Source organism: Squalius cephalus (assembly GCF_949319135.1).
Source record: "Squalius cephalus genome assembly, chromosome: 4".
Taxonomy (NCBI): Eukaryota; Metazoa; Chordata; class Actinopteri; order Cypriniformes; family Leuciscidae; genus Squalius; species Squalius cephalus.
Genome location: NC_137125.1, coordinates 46798837 through 46818183, shown reverse-complemented (window position 1 = coordinate 46818183; position 19347 = coordinate 46798837). Strand labels below are relative to the sequence as shown.

Sequence of the window (19347 nt, the reverse complement as noted above, 5' to 3'; positions counted from 1 at the left end):
TAATTTATTAGATAGAGTGAAGTCAGCAAAATTGGGACACTTTTTTGGTAAACTGTATTAAATACAAATAAATCTATTCTATCTACACTATTAATGTTTTAAACAAATGCTCAAGGTATCTTGTATCTCCTGCTATGATTGTTTGAAGGAATATGGGTGTTTTTTTTAAGATATACAAAGATTCAAAAATGAAAATAACCCATTTTATTCTATAGTCTTCAGGTAAATTTGACACACAATTTAATCTAGTTTGTGATTGGACAATACAATTGCTTGCAACAGGATATTATAAAAAAATATTTTTTAATAGAAAATTTTCAAAATGTAAAACAATAACTTTATTAAAAAATACACTCTATAACGGATTGTTGTCACGGAACGCACGACAACGCCTCCTCCTGGTTTCACTAGGTCCCTCTCTCCTGCTTACTAGGACTGCATTTCCCTCATCAGCTCATTATGATTTCATCAGTCTGTGCACCCTCAGCTCCCCTTTATCTGGACTGTTCTGTTCTGTTCTCATTTGTGAAGTCTTGTTTTACCCAAACCTCTGTCTCAGTTTGTTTCTCTTGCTATTCAGTATTTTGACTTGATCTCGTGTATTTGAACTTGGACTCTGAACTCGTTTATGAACCTTTGCTGCCTGCTTCTGACCTTTGCTTGTTTGACTACGATTCTGGATTGCCCTCTAATAAATATCTGCAAATGGATCCGACCGTCTCTGCCTCTCCGTCACAGAAGACTTCACCTCTATAATAACCTTTGACCTTTCAGTAAAAAGCTTTGTTTTTGTTTTCAGAAAACAATTTCATTCCATTAGCTTTGGCATATTCAAAAGCTTTTTTTAGACACGTTTTCTAGTTACTTCTCAGACAATCTGAGAAAAAAGTGTGGATGCAAGTTATTATTATAGTTATATATATATATAATTATCGTGCTTGGTGTGAACGGGGCTTTACCATAGTATTGACCCTTGAAAAGAGGCTTTACCGCTCTTGTTTGACTGACATGTTTTTGCCTTTTTGTGACATTTTCTGTAAAACAAAACAACTTTTCACATTAAGCAATGTATTATATCTTTTATTTTATAGGATGTCCCACTTCCCATTTTATCAAAGACTTTAAGGTAAATTGGGACAGACCACCCATCATTATCGTAAATTATTTTTTAAAGAGCACTACACCAAAAAGCTTATTTGTCCCATTTTAGCTGATGTCCCGCTTTTGCTCACTTCACCCTAGTTCAATTCATATCACATTCATTTTACTCTTTGTCTGCCTTTATGAAATAGGCTATTGCACTAATACACAGTAGGCTACACAGAATGACAATGATGTTAATATAAGCTATAAGCTACTGTAGCAGTGAGAGTGATAAGCTTATTTTATTTTCAGCAGGTTCTCTTATCATAATAAGAACCAAATAAGAAGAATCGTTTCTAAAGATAAGTGTTTATTATAAATCAAATGAAACTGTCAAATGAAGCCATAAAAGAAAGGGGCAAATTATAAAACGACTTGTTTTTTTCAATGGGAAAAATATAGTACCAATAACACTTTTTAACAGTTAATATCTCCCCCTAGACCAACAGAACATCAAATTATACGTGTGCTGGTCAGTGATTTTATTGTAAATACATTTCTAGAACAGCAACATCCATTATTGAACTCAGTTTATCGCGCCTGCTCCATTCCGTCTGAACTTCTCGAGATTCCCGCTACATTACTTGATTTAGCATATCAACAATTCCAACTCAATCCATGTCCACGATTGAAATACAATGTATCCATTCACTACACCGAAACTCACCGTGTTTTATAGCGAACTTGGCGTCACATCCATCTATCTTGATGCTGTTCATGTTTGAAGAGTTCAATCCCTTCAGGCGTTCTTGCTTTATTATTGAGAGGTGCTCGATCTCTACTTCCAGTCTCTCTGAGTTTGGTCAATACTCCTGTTGGCAAATTGTGTTTTGCTTCACCCAATAAAAATAATAATAGATCAGTCCGTACACTATTTCATCAGGACATTGCTCCTTAACCACCAGTGACCGCTTACTGGAACTATGCAGTTAGTAAGGCCTATATCTGTTGAAATAAAAAGTGTGGATGCTTAAATCTCTTTCCTTTTTACCAATCACGAAAATGTTTTGGCAAGATGTTTCAGGATTTATTTGGAATGAAATTTATAATGAATGTCTGTTGTATTGGAAGGGTGTGATATAGGCTTTGTTGATTATGATCAATCTAAAAAAAAAAAGCCAATTATATGTAATTAATCTGATCTTGTTACTCACTAAATTCCACATTCATAAATCTAAATGCGAAACCTCTCTTTCTTGTTTTTATGAAAGAACTTTAAAAAATACCTCTTTTCAATTATACATTGTCTGAGAACAAAAAAGTCTTAAAAACATTATCTGTTTGCAATTATTGTCTTTTTTTCAGTGTAATGTAATTCTCATTATTTGTAACCCCCCCCCAGTTGTTGTTTTTTGTATTCTGTTGTTATTTATTACTTTGTTTTGAGAATCAATACAAAAATGCTGTTTGTGTTTCTTTATTTGCATGTCTTGAAGTAATATAGGTATAATACATAATAATACAAATTATAATAAATAAAATAATTCAGTATTATCATGTTACTTTCATGTTGAGGTAACTGGATTAGTTTACTCTTTTTAATACGATTAGATAAGAAGAAAAGAAAAGATGGAATATATTTGTACGTTTACCTTGTCTTAGTGAATGTACTGTATTTAATATCATGTAAACTTATTCAGCACCCTGTCAATTATTTGGCAAATGATTGATGCATGTCTTATTATGTCTCTCTGTATGAATTTTTGAAAGATGAAATTTTGAAATTATGAAATTAATTATGAAATTTTGAAAAGTTGTTGAAAAGAAAAGCCAAGAATGGACAGTCCAACATCAACCTGCAGATGAGCTAATGCAAAATATTCTATCAACCACAAAATAAGACTAAAAAACTTTCAATTATTTTACGCATTTTAAATTTAAAATGGACCATCACACAATAAACTGCAGTTGAGATCGGTGTTTAAATGTGTGTTATTTATTTATTGATGACCAAAATTATTCGTACAATTATCTTTGCATACCTTTTTGTTGTTATCACTAAAATGTATAAAATAAAATTGCATTGGGAATTGTTATGCTCTAAATTGATTTAAAATTTTGTCATTGGATAGTGCTGTCAACTGCCTAAAATACTGTAACTAAAAATTATTTCCCTACATTTTCTTTTGTCCACTATCCTGCAAATGTTCTTTAAAAAAAAATGAATTCATTAAGTTCATACAAATTAATTCATTGATTAAAAAACATATCTTTTGAGTATCCGTTGATATCAATAGAAAAATAACAGGCCAAATACTGAATCAAATTTTGCGGCGCATGTAGCATTTCATACAAAAATATTTGAAATAGCATAAAAACATAAGGCACTGATGCATTAGAAACAACATAAGAATCTCCCAGGAGCTCCAGGAACTGTAATATGATTTGATGAAGAGGCAGTGGGTGTGGTCAGTGAGTCATATGGCTCCTCCCTCTTTATTTGACTCCTCCTCCACATCATCATAGTCTGTTTTTAAAAACAAAAGCAAACTCATATTTTCATTGTTATAAATGCACCAAGATGTAGATTAAATGAGAAACATAAATAAAAGCAGATATAGGTTATAGAAATGTTCAATAACCTACCCAACAGGTTCCTCTCATCTTCATTGCTGTTCTTCACATCATCATACTCCTCCTGATCTCCCTCTGATTCATATGTGAAATAAAAACCTCATATTGTAGTTTGTAAATCAGCTTGTGTCATTAATGATGTCATTGATCTCTTTCACCTCATGACTGTCTGAGATTATTAGATTTACTCCTGATAAAGTCGTGATGACTCATTAATGGTAGAAATGTTCAATATTAGTGGGTGAAGGTGATCATGAAATGCAGTTCTGTGTGTCTCACCTGTTACATCTCGAAAGATCTGTCCATTAATGATGACATCATCATAATGCTCTGGTGTGTCCACTACACATGAACATATAGACAGAACAAACATTGCATTATATCTTACAAAGTAATGGGATTAATACATAATAACATAAATCACAATAAAAGGATTATGGAAAATACACCAATAACAATAAAAAGTAAACACCATTTTTGATAGAGTTCTGTCCACTTGTCATTACATCATCATAGCGCTCAGGTGTGTATTCTGTAAATTCAACATGAGACAATATATAATGTATACATATTTCTATATGTGGTGAAGTACTCCTTTAAGCCTCACTCCGCCCCATTATTAGTTAGCGGCTTTATTTGGACTATATAAAGGGCATCCCCCGAGTAGTAGGAAATTGCGTCAACTTTGCATTCATCTCGGTGTCCTGGTTGCCGGTGCTCGATTGCTCTGTGTGGGAGGTATGTGTTTGTCTGCCATAGTTATGGTTTGGCGTCTAGATTGTGTGTGTGTTTACTGACTTTTCTGTGCAGCTGGTGTCTGTTTGGAGGTACTGCTCGGGTTTTTTTCTCTACATCGCCGCTGTAGTTCCAGTTTAATAAAAGAGTCGATCGCACGTATAACACAGCGTGCTGTGAGTGACTGCTGCTCTCCTGCACGGTAGGTCTATTGTATTGTGTGGATGCGGGTACGGGATTGTAGTTATTTTGTAAATGACGCGTGAATTCCTCTGTATAGTGAATGGGATGAGGGAATGGTCTGCCGGATATTTGAACAGAAGTCCTGCTGATTGGTATGTAAACCCACTCATGTCTCTATGTCCTTTTTAAGGTAAAAGCGTGGTTTTAATCTTGTTTCTTGTGTATTTTAGGCCATTAAAGTGGGCGTTTGATCGCAACGTGGTTTGGCCGTGACGCTGCTGTTTTGCTTTTAGTCGTTTTGTGTACAGTTGTTTCGTTTTCATTTTAGTTTTCTTTTGTTTGTTTCTATTTTGTTTTGTGATAGCTGTGTTTGACAACTACAACTGTTCTTGCGGGCAGCTGTGTAGTATACAGCTGGGCGGTGTACGGCTGCTTGGTTTTGGTTTGTTTTCTTTCTTTTTTTGATTGTGATATTTGGTTTATGGTTTGATTTTGATATAATTTATTTTGTGTTGTGTTATCAGCCCTTCCTGTCGGTAAGCAATAGTACATTGATCCTGTGTGTTTATTTGGCATTAACTGCCTAAGGCTGGCAACATCAATAACCATTAATGCTGTTTTCTTATAGGCTTTATTTATATTCTTTTGTTAATTATTTTTCTTTTTTTTCCAGGAGCGGGGGTGATCCAAAAGCGGGCAGGCTAGCCATCCTGTGCATGGTGAACAGATCAAAGACAGATTCTCCTTTGAGTGTGCGGTAGAGGTTTTCTTGTAGTGGATTTCACAAGTGTGTGTGTGCTGTGGAAGGTTTGGGCACGGTGTACTCCTTGCAGGCCGAATTGAGGCTTATTGCTCAGCCTGCCCAGCTAATGGTGCACCCCAGCTCCGTCAGGAGAGTGACATGTCTGTTCATTGATTGAACTGTGCTGCTCATATACAAAGTAGTGGCCTGGCTGTCCAGCCCCGGTGTTTGACTGATTCTAACACCCTGTTTCAAATTATTTATGACATTAAATAAAGAATTGTATATATTTTCATACATATTCACGTCTTAGTGTTTTTGTGATTGTGGGAGGGAGAAACGAATTTGTGTGCCCCTTTTTCTTAGGGGTATTTCCCCAGCTGGGTTAAGGCTGGGGTGGCGTAGTCGTGATTCATTATAGCTCAGTATTTGAGAACGTGTCTGTTGCCATTTAAAGCTCATACTCATAGCCACATCTGGCGCAGTCGGCAGGGTTCTCCTTCTCCGACCTAAGACGTGGATATTTGTCTTTGCATTGTGGTTGATTTGTTTAATTTTTATTTTTTTTCTCTTCCTTTAGAAGCAAAACAGCAGTGTTCATTTGGGCTTGGAGTGTGCTGTTGTAGTAAGCAGAGCTCCATCTTAACGCGTGATATTCACTATTCGAAATTGTGCTAAGTTTATTGTGTGAATTAACAATGGATGAGGAACTGCAGGAACTAAGAGAATTAGTAGCTCAATTAAGAGCTGATAATTTGAAGTTGCGTCAAGATCAAGCCCTGGCCAGTTCGCCTGGTCCTAGTAGTGACCCTCCGAGGATATCCGGGTCATCCGTAGGTACATCTCAACCCGTAGATACTGGCACACTGCCCGAGCGTTTCGTGTTTATACCGAGGGACAGAAAGTGTTCAAAGTTTAACGGTAGGTCGGGCATAGGGATCAATGAGTGGGTTGAGGAAGTACAGGCTTGCATGCGGGCTCGGCATTTATCTGTGGCGGACCAGTCCTTTTTCTTATTTGATCATTTGGAGGGGGAGGCACGCGAAGAAATTAGGTACCGACCCGTTAGTGAGCGGGAAGATCCCAGTAAAATTATCTCCGCCCTAAAAGAACTCTATGGGTGTACACAGTCATATGTTGCCTTGCAGGAGTCCTTTTTCTCCAGAAGGCAACAGGAGGGTGAGACCTTGTTGGAATTTTCTCTCGCTCTCATGGGTCTCCTGGAGAAGGTAAGACAGCAGTCACCAGTCGAGTTGCCAAATGCCGAAATACTTCTGCGCGATCAATTTGTCGAGCATGTGCTTGACAGTGCGCTTCGTCGTGAATTAAAGCAATTGGTACGTCGTCAGCCCGCTGCTACACTACTAGATATTCGTAGTGATGCTATTAGGTGGGAGCGCGAGGGTATGCCTGGAGGGGCAAGAAATCGAAGCCATTCTGTTCCATTAGCTCAGGGTTTTCAATATGGGGTGCAAGGAGGCGTGCGGCAGCAAGTAGATCGGCGTACTTCGCCCTCAGAGATGAGTGAGCTTAAGGAAATGTTAAAACTGCAGCAAGGGCAGCTAACTCAGCTTGCCCAGAGTGTCGCCCAATTGCAGAATCCACCTCGTAATGTTCGGCCGGCTCGTGCTGGTTTCGTTATATGTAGGAGATGTCAAAAACCTGGCCATTTCGCAAGAGATTGCGATGGGGAACGTATTCCTCATCGCTCACCCTTGCCTGACCGAACAGACACCAGGGCACTGGGAGATAGACCGCTTCATTCAGGCGCGGCATCGGGAAACTAGTTCCCGCCGAGTTGTTGAGCCACAGCTCGGTTGGGGAAGGCGTAGGCTTGAATGGTTGTGACAGTAATGATTCAGGGTCATGTTTAATGTCGTCATGCCCACATTTGGTGGTGGTTATGGGAGGTATATCCGTGTCCTGTCTGATCGACACGGGATCAATGGTTTCTACTCTTACCGAGAGCTGCTTTCGAGAACACTTTGAGCCATGGGGCCAGGACCGTCTTAAGACTTGTCAGTGGTTGCAGCTTAGGGCTGCGAACGGGTTGTCCATCCCTTACATAGGTTATATGGAGTTAGACGTAGAACTTTGTGGGAAGTTATTTTCAAAATGTGGAGTGTTGGTAGTCCGGGACCCTCCTGGTGGTGCTCAAGCCCCTGGTGTGTTGGGGATGAATGTATTGAGTCGGTGCTACCAGGAGCTTTTTGTACAGCATGGGCTCTCCCTTTTTGAGTCCCCACCTGCGTCGGGTGCACCCAATATAATTGTCCAAGCATTGCAACGCTGCCATCAGGCGAGTATTCAACCCTCTTTGGAGAGCATAGGTAGGGTGAAGGTACGCGGTCCTCGAGCAGATCGGATTCCAGGTGGCACAATTAAATTTGTAGCTGCTACCTGTTCAGAGCAGTATGCTAGTGGCATAGCACTCTTTGAGCCGCCTGAGTCTGGCCTTCCGGTTGGGCTTTTAATTTCTCCCTCTCTAGTTCGAGTAGTCAAGGGTACCGTTTATGTCCCCATTGTGAATGTGGGAACTACCGATGCTTTATTGTTCCCTCGTCGGGTGATAGGTTCCTTAACCAAGGTGTCTGTTGTAAGTTTGCCCCCTGGAGTTTCGGAGCTTAGGCCAGGAGCTGTGTGTTCAGTCTCTTCTCAGACAGGCGTTCCGACTGGGCAGGGACAGCTGGATGCAGTGGATCTATCTCATTTGCCGGCAGGAGACCAGAGGGAGGTCAAGGCCCTTCTCTGTAGGTATCAGTCTGTGTTTTCCACCTTTGAGGGAGATGTGGGGTGTACAGATTTGATCTCTCATGACATTCCCCTTCTTGATGAGGTCCCCATTCGGCAGAGATATCGGCGTATACCTCCTTCCGATTATGAAGCAGTCAGGGTACATATTAACCAGCTATTAGAGAATCAAGTGATCCGAGAAAGCTGTAGCCCATATGCGTCGCCAGTTGTGCTCGTCAAGAAGAAAGATGGCAGCATACGCATGTGTGTAGACTATCGACATCTGAATTCTAAGACGAGGAAGGATGCCTTTCCCCTGCCTCGTATTGAGGAGTCCCTGGATTCGTTAACCGGTGCCCGTTGGTTTTCCACTCTGGATTTAACCAGCGGGTACAACCAGGTGCCCGTGACTGATCGGGATAAGCATAAGACTGCCTTTTGCACCCCATTCGGTTTATTTGAGTGGAATAGAATGCCGTTTGGGCTCTGCAATGCCCCCAGTACGTTTCAGCGACTCATGGAGCGCTTGTTTGGTGATCAGCAATGTCATTCGTTACTTTTGTATTTGGATGATATCATTGTATTTTCTTCCTCTGTTGAGCAGCATTTAGAACGGCTAGAGGTGGTTTTGGGACGACTAGAGCAAGAGGGCCTTAAGGCTAAGTTGGAGAAGTGTGTATTCCTTCAGTCGGAGGTGAGGTACTTGGGCCACGTAATTTCCTCCGAAGGTGTGTCCACAGATCCTAGTAAAACCCAGGCAGTGGCCCAATGGAGGCGTCCATCTAATGCTACGGAGTTGCGTTCTTTCCTTGGCTTTGCTAGCTATTATCGCCGTTTTGTAGAGGGGTTTGCTAAGATTGCAGCCCCTCTGCATAGGTTGGCAGCGGAATTCTCAGGTGGTAAGTCCAAGCCCAGGCGGCAGACAGGAACAGGGTTTATGACCGCTTGGAGTGAACAATGTCAAAAGAGCTTTGAGGATTTGAAGTTAAAACTCACTACCGCCCCTGTGCTCGCGTACGCTGATTTTTCCCAGCCTTTTATTTTGGAGGTGGATGCGAGTCATGGTGGTTTGGGGGCTGTCATCTCCCAGGAACAGGATGGGAAGGTTCGTCCAATCGCGTACGCTAGTCGCAGTCTTAGGCCCACTGAGCGCAATATGTCCAACTACAGCTCCATGAAGTTGGAGTTCTTGGCGCTCAAGTGGGCCATGACTGAAAAATTTAGAGAGTATTTGTTGGGCAGTCAGTGTGTGGTTTTTACAGACAACAATCCACTGAGCCACCTGTCCACCGCAAAACTGGGAGCTACAGAGCAGCGTTGGGCAGCCCAGCTGTCTGCATTCAATTTCCAGATCCGTTATAAGTCAGGGAAAAGTAACAAGAATGCTGATGCCCTTTCCCGACAGAATCCTCCGGGGAATGAGGTGCTGGGTGGACTAGTGTTGGGAAGTGAAGTACCGGCTATTCTACGGAAAGTGCGGGAAGCCGAGCCGGTGGTTGAGGTACACCAATCAGCGATTACTATCTTGCCTAGTTGTTTGGGGGCAGATTTTCGTCAACTGCAGTTGGTAGATCCGGTTATCTCTGAGATTTTGCCCTTTTGGAAGCGAAAGGCCCGTCCAGGGATGGATGAACGTCAGCAGATGTCGATTGAGGCCCGGAAGTTGCTCTGTCAGTGGGATCGTTTTGTGGAGCGAGACCAGGTACTTTATCGTAGAGTCTATTGTCCTAATGGTGGGGAGGAGGTCTTGCAGTTGTTATTGCCTGCTGTGTTGAAGTCAGAAGTGCTGACACAGTTACATCAGTGTCATGGACATCAGGGCATTGAGCGAACTGCTGAACTGGTTCGACAGCGGTGTTATTGGCCCGGTTTGGCCTCAGATGTTGCCCGTTGGTGCCAGGAATGTGAAAGGTGCCAAGTTGCTAAAGACGCGCAGCCAGTATCTCAGAGTTTTATGGGTCATCTTTTGGCTTCGAGGCCAAACGAAATTCTGGCCATTGATTTTACCTTATTGGAGCCATCTAGGTCAGGAGTGGAAAACGTGCTTGTTATGACTGACGTCTTCAGTAAATATACTCTTGCTGTTCCTACTCGGGACCAACGGGCTGAAACCGTGGCGCAGGTCTTGGTTAATGAATGGTTTTACAAATTTGGCATTCCAGGTCGCTTGCATTCGGACCAGGGACGTAATTTTGAGTCTCTACTGATCCTCCAGCTCTGTGGACTGTATGGAGTGGAGAAATCTCGCACGACCCCTTACCATCCAGCGGGAAACGGTCAGTGTGAGCGTTTTAACCGGACCCTGCATAATTTGTTGCGCACTCTGCCGGTATCTAGAAAGAGAGATTGGGTTGCATGTTTGCCCCAAGTTCTCTTTTACTATAACACCACTCCACATCAGTCTACTGGTGAGTCCCCCCATCTTTTGATGTTTGGACAGGAACCACGATTGCCCGTGGATTTCCTGTTGGGTAGGGTACAGGAACCAGTGGCTGGCAGTGTGCACGAATGGGTTCGGGAACATCAAGCCCGGTTACAAGTGGCTTTTGAGAATGCACGAGAGCGTTTGCAGATAGCAGCAGGGAGACGTAAAGCAAGACATGATCAGCGGGTCCGGCATGTACCCTTGGTGGAGGGGCAGTTGGTTTATCTAAGAGAGCAGGGCCACAAGGGTCGCCATAAGATTCAGGACCTGTGGAGCCCAATCGAGTATCAGGTGGTGCGTGCTCCCAAGGAAGGTGGTGGGGTCTATTCCATTGCACCGAGGGGTGACTTGAGTAAGGTAAGGAATGTACATCGGTCATTGCTTAAAGGGCGACTCCAGAGAGAGGTTTTGGCGGAAGCATCTTTGGGGGAGCAGTTAGAGCCCTTAGTGTTAGCACAGGAAGAAGAAGAAGAGGACGAAGTGGACTTGGTCGGCGTGATACCTGAAGGTCCAGTTGCATTGGGTGGGGAATCGGAGAGATTAGATCGGACCATGCAAACAGGACTTCGGTCACCAGAAGGTGTTTTAGATGGGGCTCTATCTGGACCAGTAAGCTCCCTTGGTGAGTCAGGGGTGGTGGCAGCAGGCCTCACACCGGTTTTGGTTCCTTTGGTGAGTGGACAGTCGGAGGAGAGAGAGATTCTAGTACGACGAACCGGACGAGTAACGGCTGGTCACCATTCCAATCTCTATCACCTTCCTCGTACCGGGAGGATTGTACCCTCCACTGACTCTGTATCTAGTTCTGTAGCGGCCATTTTTAGGCCTTGGAACTGAGGTGGGGTGTTGTCCATCTTCGGGTCGGCGATGTAAAAGCAGGGGGTAGATTGTGGTGAAGTACTCCTTTAAGCCTCACTCCGCCCCATTATTAGTTAGCGGCTTTATTTGGACTATATAAAGGGCATCCCCCGAGTAGTAGGAAATTGCGTCAACTTTGCATTCATCTCGGTGTCCTGGTTGCCGGTGCTCGATTGCTCTGTGTGGGAGGTATGTGTTTGTCTGCCATAGTTATGGTTTGGCGTCTAGATTGTGTGTGTGTTTACTGACTTTTCTGTGCAGCTGGTGTCTGTTTGGAGGTACTGCTCGGGTTTTTTTCTCTACATCGCCGCTGTAGTTCCAGTTTAATAAAAGAGTCGATCGCACGTATAACACAGCGTGCTGTGAGTGACTGCTGCTCTCCTGCACGGTAGGTCTATTGTATTGTGTGGATGCGGGTACGGGATTGTAGTTATTTTGTAAATGACGCGTGAATTCCTCTGTATAGTGAATGGGATGAGGGAATGGTCTGCCGGATATTTGAACAGAAGTCCTGCTGATTGGTATGTAAACCCACTCATGTCTCTATGTCCTTTTTAAGGTAAAAGCGTGGTTTTAATCTTGTTTCTTGTGTATTTTAGGCCATTAAAGTGGGCGTTTGATCGCAACGTGGTTTGGCCGTGACGCTGCTGTTTTGCTTTTAGTCGTTTTGTGTACAGTTGTTTCGTTTTCATTTTAGTTTTCTTTTGTTTGTTTCTATTTTGTTTTGTGATAGCTGTGTTTGACAACTACAACTGTTCTTGCGGGCAGCTGTGTAGTATACAGCTGGGCGGTGTACGGCTGCTTGGTTTTGGTTTGTTTTCTTTCTTTTTTTGATTGTGATATTTGGTTTATGGTTTGATTTTGATATAATTTATTTTGTGTTGTGTTATCAGCCCTTCCTGTCGGTAAGCAATAGTACATTGATCCTGTGTGTTTATTTGGCATTAACTGCCTAAGGCTGGCAACATCAATAACCATTAATGCTGTTTTCTTATAGGCTTTATTTATATTCTTTTGTTAATTATTTTTCTTTTTTTTCCAGGAGCGGGGGTGATCCAAAAGCGGGCAGGCTAGCCATCCTGTGCATGGTGAACAGATCAAAGACAGATTCTCCTTTGAGTGTGCGGTAGAGGTTTTCTTGTAGTGGATTTCACAAGTGTGTGTGTGCTGTGGAAGGTTTGGGCACGGTGTACTCCTTGCAGGCCGAATTGAGGCTTATTGCTCAGCCTGCCCAGCTAATGGTGCACCCCAGCTCCGTCAGGAGAGTGACATGTCTGTTCATTGATTGAACTGTGCTGCTCATATACAAAGTAGTGGCCTGGCTGTCCAGCCCCGGTGTTTGACTGATTCTAACACCCTGTTTCAAATTATTTATGACATTAAATAAAGAATTGTATATATTTTCATACATATTCACGTCTTAGTGTTTTTGTGATTGTGGGAGGGAGAAACGAATTTGTGTGCCCCTTTTTCTTAGGGGTATTTCCCCAGCTGGGTTAAGGCTGGGGTGGCGTAGTCGTGATTCATTATAGCTCAGTATTTGAGAACGTGTCTGTTGCCATTTAAAGCTCATACTCATAGCCACATATATATACATATTTTAATATATTTTAAATATTTCTTCCTATTATAGAATAACCGAACGACACCTGTCTCACGATCTGGTTTCAGTCCATCAGTGATGACATCATCATAGTATCCCGGTGTGATTTCCTTCATCATCTCTTCTGCATCAAAACATGTATAATTTGGGCATTTTTTTAAATATTTTAGGAAACAAAATAAATGTAAAATATACTGTTGCAGGTTTTGGGTAATGAATGTCAGCTGTGTCCCAATTCAGAGGCTGTGTCCTCCGGTCGTCACATTTGAAGGCTGTATACCTCATCAAGGATGTCTTATTTAAGAGAAGTAACCGTAATAAAACTTGACTGTTATTCCTCATGAGGTGTAAAATGAGGCCTCTGATTGGGATCACTGACCTTTCAGGACACTGCCATTGGTGACATCATCATAATATGCAGTCTTGAACTCTTTTTCTAATAAGATAAAAGTTTTAGTATTGTGAACAGTTGAATTAGTGTTAAAATGTGTAAATATTTTTATTTGTAAATCAAATTATTGATTTGGATCTTCTTCAGCTCTAACCTGAGAGAAGCTCATCAGCATCTTCATACCCAGAATGCAGTTCTTCAGAGACGAGACTCCCTGTTAAAGGACAGCAGAACAGTCAGAAACATATTCATCATTTCATACAGATTGAATCCTCATTTCTCCTTTGGATCATGAAGCATTGTGTTACTTACAACACAAATATTAATTACTTACATTTTAAAAGCATTAGAGGCAGAAAATCCTAAGTTTTAGGCCTATTAGTAAACACACATGTATCCTCACATGAACTCATGAAACCTCACTGCCTTCCAGAAATACACACAGGAAGAGACAAACACACACAAATACACACACACACACACACACACACACACACACACACACACACACACACACACACACATGCACCTGCAGCTCTGTGGTTTTCTGTGAGGAATTCTCTGGTTTAAAGCCGGAGGTTTAACAGGACTAATAATAGATGAACATCAAGTGTCTGACAGACTCACTTATTAATAATATTAAATAAGTTTCACGGCTCATGTCTCACCTCTCTGAGTGAAGTGATTGTGTCTGTGATGAATCTCCTCATAAACGGCCTCAGTCGTCGTCCTGTGTCTCCTCTTAGAGAGAGCTGTGAGTGTAGACAGACAAACCTGCTGTCAGTTCACAACACATGACTGATCACACACTGAATAACACACAATATGACAGTCTCTGGATCTCTCCTACCTCTCCTCATCACTCTGTTCTGCTGAATCAGTATAAGCAGTGGCACTAAGAGCAGTAAGAGCAAAACTCCCAGTACAACCACAAGCACAGAGAGAGACACTGGAGGAGTTTGTGGAGGAGTGACTGATGTTGAGCGCACTGTCTGAGAAACTGGAGGAGAAGCTGATGTTGTTGTGGCAGGAGTGGACACTGACAAATCTGGCAAAACAGACACAGACAGATTAAAAATCATGCAAATACACAGTTAGTAGCACTAAAATGATGTGAAATTGACTAATATTGGTCAGTGTTTTGCTCTGACCTGCACAGGTGAGTCCAGCGTGCTCTTTGTGGGAGCAGTCAGTGTGGTTCTTCAGGGAGAGAGGACAGTCCCACAGGTGAATCTCATTCCCTCTGCACTCGACTCTGTTCAGCCACACAACACCTTCACCAGCACCAAAGACTGAATTCCCATCAGCCCTCAGTGCTGCTCCACAACCCAGCTGCCTGCAGACCACCTGAGCATCGCTGATGTCCCACAGATCAGCACAGACTGAACCCCACACAGCGTTATGATACACCTCCAGCCTCCCAGAGCACCGGCCCAAACCTCCACTCAGTCTGAGAGGAACATGCTCTAAATCACACACAGCAACATCACTGACCAGCTTCAGCACAACATTCGCAACAAAACACAAAAACTTAACTAAGATGGCTTTAAATGTATGATTAGTAGATTACATTTATGAATTTGATTATGATTTTTAAATGCAAGTAAATTCTTGTACAATGCACATGCAATGCAAATGCACATTTTAATGGAAAATAACTTAAATTATAAATCTTACTTGAACACCGTCTCTGGTGAGGAGATGGAGAGGTAGAACATGTCAGACGACTCCGAGGAGACTCAGGATTCTCCTCCTCTGAGATTAAATATTAAGAGAACTGAACATTAGGACACAAAAATCCTAACTTCTCTCAGTGAAACATATCAATGTGAAAACATAATTTAAGCCTCATAAATAATTTTAGGCTCTGTCCATCAAATTAGTTTAGTGTTTCAGAAACAGTTTATTCACCACATTATATACAAACATTGTGTTTAAAGAAACATAACTACTGAGACCATCTTACATTATTTAAACATAATCTCACCTGAGCAGGTGATTTTGGCCACTTCATCTTCACCACAGTCATTCTGTCCCCAGGGTGAAGATGGACACTGCCACAGTTTTGAATCATGTGGTCGACATTTCACTTTATCCAGCCAGTTACGAGCTGATTCCAGTCTTGGTGTAGAATCAGACACAACACCAGATCTTCCACAGTTCAGCTCTTGACAGATCAGACTCGCTGTGTCTCTGTCCATCTGGTTGTAACACACATTACCCCAGGATCCATTGTAGAAAACCTCCACATTCCCTTCACAGCCCTCAGTTAACCTGATCTCTTTAAACTCTAGATGGAAAGGGATGTGCATTAAAAATATTGGAGTTTAAGTTGTGCTAAACCTAAAATACCACCAAAATAACTGGTTAATACAAGGCTAATGCACACTGCTACTTAATAATATTTTTATAATAAATTATGAATCTTATGTATTACTTGATTCTGCTTGTCTATCAGACTATACAGTAAGATGGTCTTTGTTGCAAAATATGATCCATCCGCTCCTGATTATCCTGGTGTTCATTTTGCAAAAATTACCACCTGTACATTATTCCTTTAAACATTTGAAATTATATATTTAAAAATCAATCACATTACTTTACTGTTTACCTGAGCACACGACTCCTACATCCTCCTTGTGTTGACAGTCATGTTTCCCCCAGCCTGGAGAAGAGCAGTTCCACAGGGACGTCTCATTCCCCTCACACTCCACCTCATCCAGCCATATGGGTCCAGAACCAGGACCAAACCAGGCTGGTACCTGCTGGTTACTGAGGGCCACTCCACACTGCAGCTGTCTGCACACCACATGGGCATCTTTAATATCCCAGGAGTCATCACACACTGTCCCCCATGAGCCGCTGTGAAAAACCTCCAGCCTCCCTGCACAGTCTCCCCCAGAACCCACCAGCCTGATGGACCCGCGACCTGATATTCAGAGAGAGAAAAACAGTGCTTGCACATGAACATTATTTATCAATAACAACTAAAGAATCTTATGATGATTTTCTCACCAAAGTGTTTGATTGACAGCTGTTGTGTGGAGCTGCAGTTGAGAGTTTGTGGAGAGCTGCAGTTCCTCAGATGTGCTTCACTCCCTGGAGAGAGTATTTATTTGTAATTCAGTATTTATCTAAACTGTATACTACATTTTAATCTGAAACCAATGACTTTATCACGGTGTGAATTTGCTCACCAGAGCAGACGACTCCAACATCTCGTCTATGAGAACATTCAGCTCGACTCCATGAAGAGACGGAACATTCTGAGAGTTTTATTTCATTCCCGTCACAATCAAACACATCAGCCCAGATTTCACCACTTCCCTCTCCAAACCAGTCTGATCCCACAACAGACACAGCAATCCCACAATTCAGCTGTCTACAGAGGACACTGGCAGCTCTCATATCCCAGCATGCATCACACACTGTGCCCCATTTACTGAAGTACTGACGCTCAACTCGACCAGAACAGACGTCAGGACCGTTGACCAGTCTGAGGTCAGTGTAACCTGGACAAAGAACACAGAGTTTACAGAAACTGATCAAATAATTAAGTTTTAGTTAACAATTTGATTTCTCTGTTGAAAGGCTGAACATTTTACCAGAACATATCAGTCCCACGTCATTGTCATGGGTGCAGTTTATATTATGTGAGGTTGATGATGGACAGCGTCGAATGTGTGTTTCACGTCCTCTGCACTTAATCTCTTTTGATCCAATCTGATCATTTCCTTTTCCAAAAGCATCTTCTCCCAGCACCTGTACAGGAGCCCCACAGTCCAGCTCTCTACACACAACCTCTGCATCCTGCTGGTCAAAGGCAGCGTCACACACTGAACCCCACCGTCCTCCAATATACATCTCCACTCTTCCAGAACACAGGTGAGACCCGTCCACAAGTCTTGACCTTCCGTAGTTTATTGTTTCTGAATATATTTACACAAAAGAGAAGACCATCTGTCACAATGATTATAATATGGACATAAAACAATATTCCTTCATTGATAATAGATTTTATAAATAGATCAAATTTAGTTGTTAAGACAATAAGATATATACTTTTTATCAACTAGCTTATGATTTGCTCTGATAACAATTACATTGAATTACATTAAATTGCTTATAAGATGTTTATTAATGAAAGTCTGATCAGTGATGTATTAACAGAGTGATGTATGGAGCCGCTCACCTGAGCATCTGACTCCAGCATCATATTGATGACGACAGTTATGAACACCCCATCCTCTTGATCTACAGTTCTTCAGTGTTGACTCTGATCCACTACAGGCCACATAACTCATCCAGATTGGTCCTGATCCTTGTCCAAAGCGAGCATTACTCACAGCCTCTAGAGCCTTTCCACATCCTATCTCTCTACACACCACTGCAGCATCAGTCTTATCCCAGCTCCTATGACACACTGTTCCCCACTGACCTCCATGATGAACCTCCACTCTTCCAGCACAGGGACTGTTACCACCAACTAACCTCACAGTCTCAAAATCTGTACATGAAAGAGAGAAAGGGATCGAATCATGCAAAGTCAAGAAACATAAGATGTAATAAGTTGGCAAAAAAAAAAATTATATTAATTTTAATAATAATAATAATAATAATTATATAATTATATATATATATATCTAATGGACAACTAAAGCTGCATGAGTGTATAACAAATTGATTTCCTGTAAAAACTCAAATCATTTATAAAATGTAATTGATATTTAATGATCTAGAGTCAAGATCTTAGTTTCTAGATATTACAAAGGCTTCTATTCAGTTTGAAGTGGTATAATGCCATCATAAACAAACTACTTATTTAATTAAAAAGTGTCAATTTTTCTTTAAAATCTATTTTGCACTTACCAGATGTGGTTATAGTGACTATAGAGGAGAGTAAAACGAGTGTCAGAAATCCCTCCATCTTCTTCTGCTCGTCACACTGTTTGTTTGACTCTGTTTCTCCTCTGCTCCCTCAAACACACTGAAGAAACTGGCTCCTGTCAGTCCCCTAAAGAGAGAGAGACTCTCACAGCTGCCAATGACACTCACTGTTACCTTATTAGACACAACAGAGGAAATCATCAAACACAATCACTGACAAATCACACAGCAGCATTTTTATTTTCTCCATATATATCAATAAAGTGTGAGCGCTGATGAGCGGGACTCCTCCTCCAGTGTGAAGAGACACTTCACTGAGGACAGACTCGTGTCAGTCATATGTCAGCGTGGAGAGAAAGTCACACTAAACTTACAGGAGATTGATAGAGAATCACTGCAGGTTATATTCAGCATCAAAGCCTGTCACTGCACACAGGAGATACAAGACTGACTGATGACTGACTGATCGCTTACTGAAGCTTCATTTCACACACAAAAATACTTGATCTTTGTTATAAATATATAAATCATATTAAACAGAACTTTTTTTTTTTTTGAACAAATGTGACTAATATTAAATGTATTTTACTATACTGTTATTATGTTCTAACCAAGAGCACAAATAAATTATTAAATTAACTGGAATGGTTGTGTACAACAAACAGAAAAGTTTCAGACCACATTTGTAAATAAACATTGTTTTCTTTTCCACATATAATCATTTGGCATTATATTCAACACATTTGTAGCTGTAATGTGTTTAATATTGCAATGCATAATTCATCCAGCAGAGAGCAGCAAAACACTTATTATAAAGAGAAATAGAAAAGAAAAGAGTCTGGTCCATGTTAGAGCTTCTCATAGCCTACATTTTTATTGGCAGAAATTGTAAATTACCTTGTTAATTGCTAAGGTGAATTGGGACAGTTCAATTGGGAGAGGGACACACATCTTTATCTAATTTGTGATTGGATAATACAATTGTATGGAGCCCCTAAAGGGACGTGGAGGTGGAAAAAATTTGGATGGGAGAATTATTATAATATTTTTTTTCAAATCTTTTGCGTTCCCAC

The 19347-nt window shown here is 41.4% G+C and overlaps 2 protein-coding genes across 2 annotated transcripts; both read right to left on the bottom strand.

Annotated features, from left to right (window-relative positions):
* Positions 1 to 3065: 3065 nt before the first annotated feature.
* LOC307157509 (uncharacterized protein) lies at positions 3066 to 14648 on the bottom strand. Its single transcript, XM_079869428.1, has 9 exons — positions 14238 to 14648; positions 14056 to 14139; positions 13542 to 13601; positions 13376 to 13432; positions 13043 to 13120; positions 4190 to 4249; positions 3997 to 4059; positions 3730 to 3792; positions 3066 to 3610 (listed from the first exon to the last, which is right to left on the bottom strand). Exons 1-9 carry the CDS (start codon positions 14467 to 14469, stop codon positions 3561 to 3563), a joined length of 747 nt encoding a protein of 248 aa, XP_079725554.1. The 5' UTR covers positions 14470 to 14648; the 3' UTR covers positions 3066 to 3560.
* Positions 14649 to 15269: 621 nt separating this feature from the next.
* LOC307157717 (scavenger receptor cysteine-rich type 1 protein M130-like) lies at positions 15270 to 18314 on the bottom strand (the record flags this gene model as incomplete). The annotated part of the gene is made up of 7 exons (XM_079869642.1): positions 15270 to 15677; positions 15999 to 16316; positions 16403 to 16486; positions 16585 to 16899; positions 17080 to 17316; positions 17580 to 17894; positions 18257 to 18314. 7 exons carry the CDS (start codon positions 18312 to 18314, stop codon positions 15355 to 15357), a joined length of 1650 nt encoding a protein of 549 aa, XP_079725768.1. The 3' UTR covers positions 15270 to 15354.
* Between the last annotated feature and the right edge of the window lie 1033 nt (positions 18315 to 19347).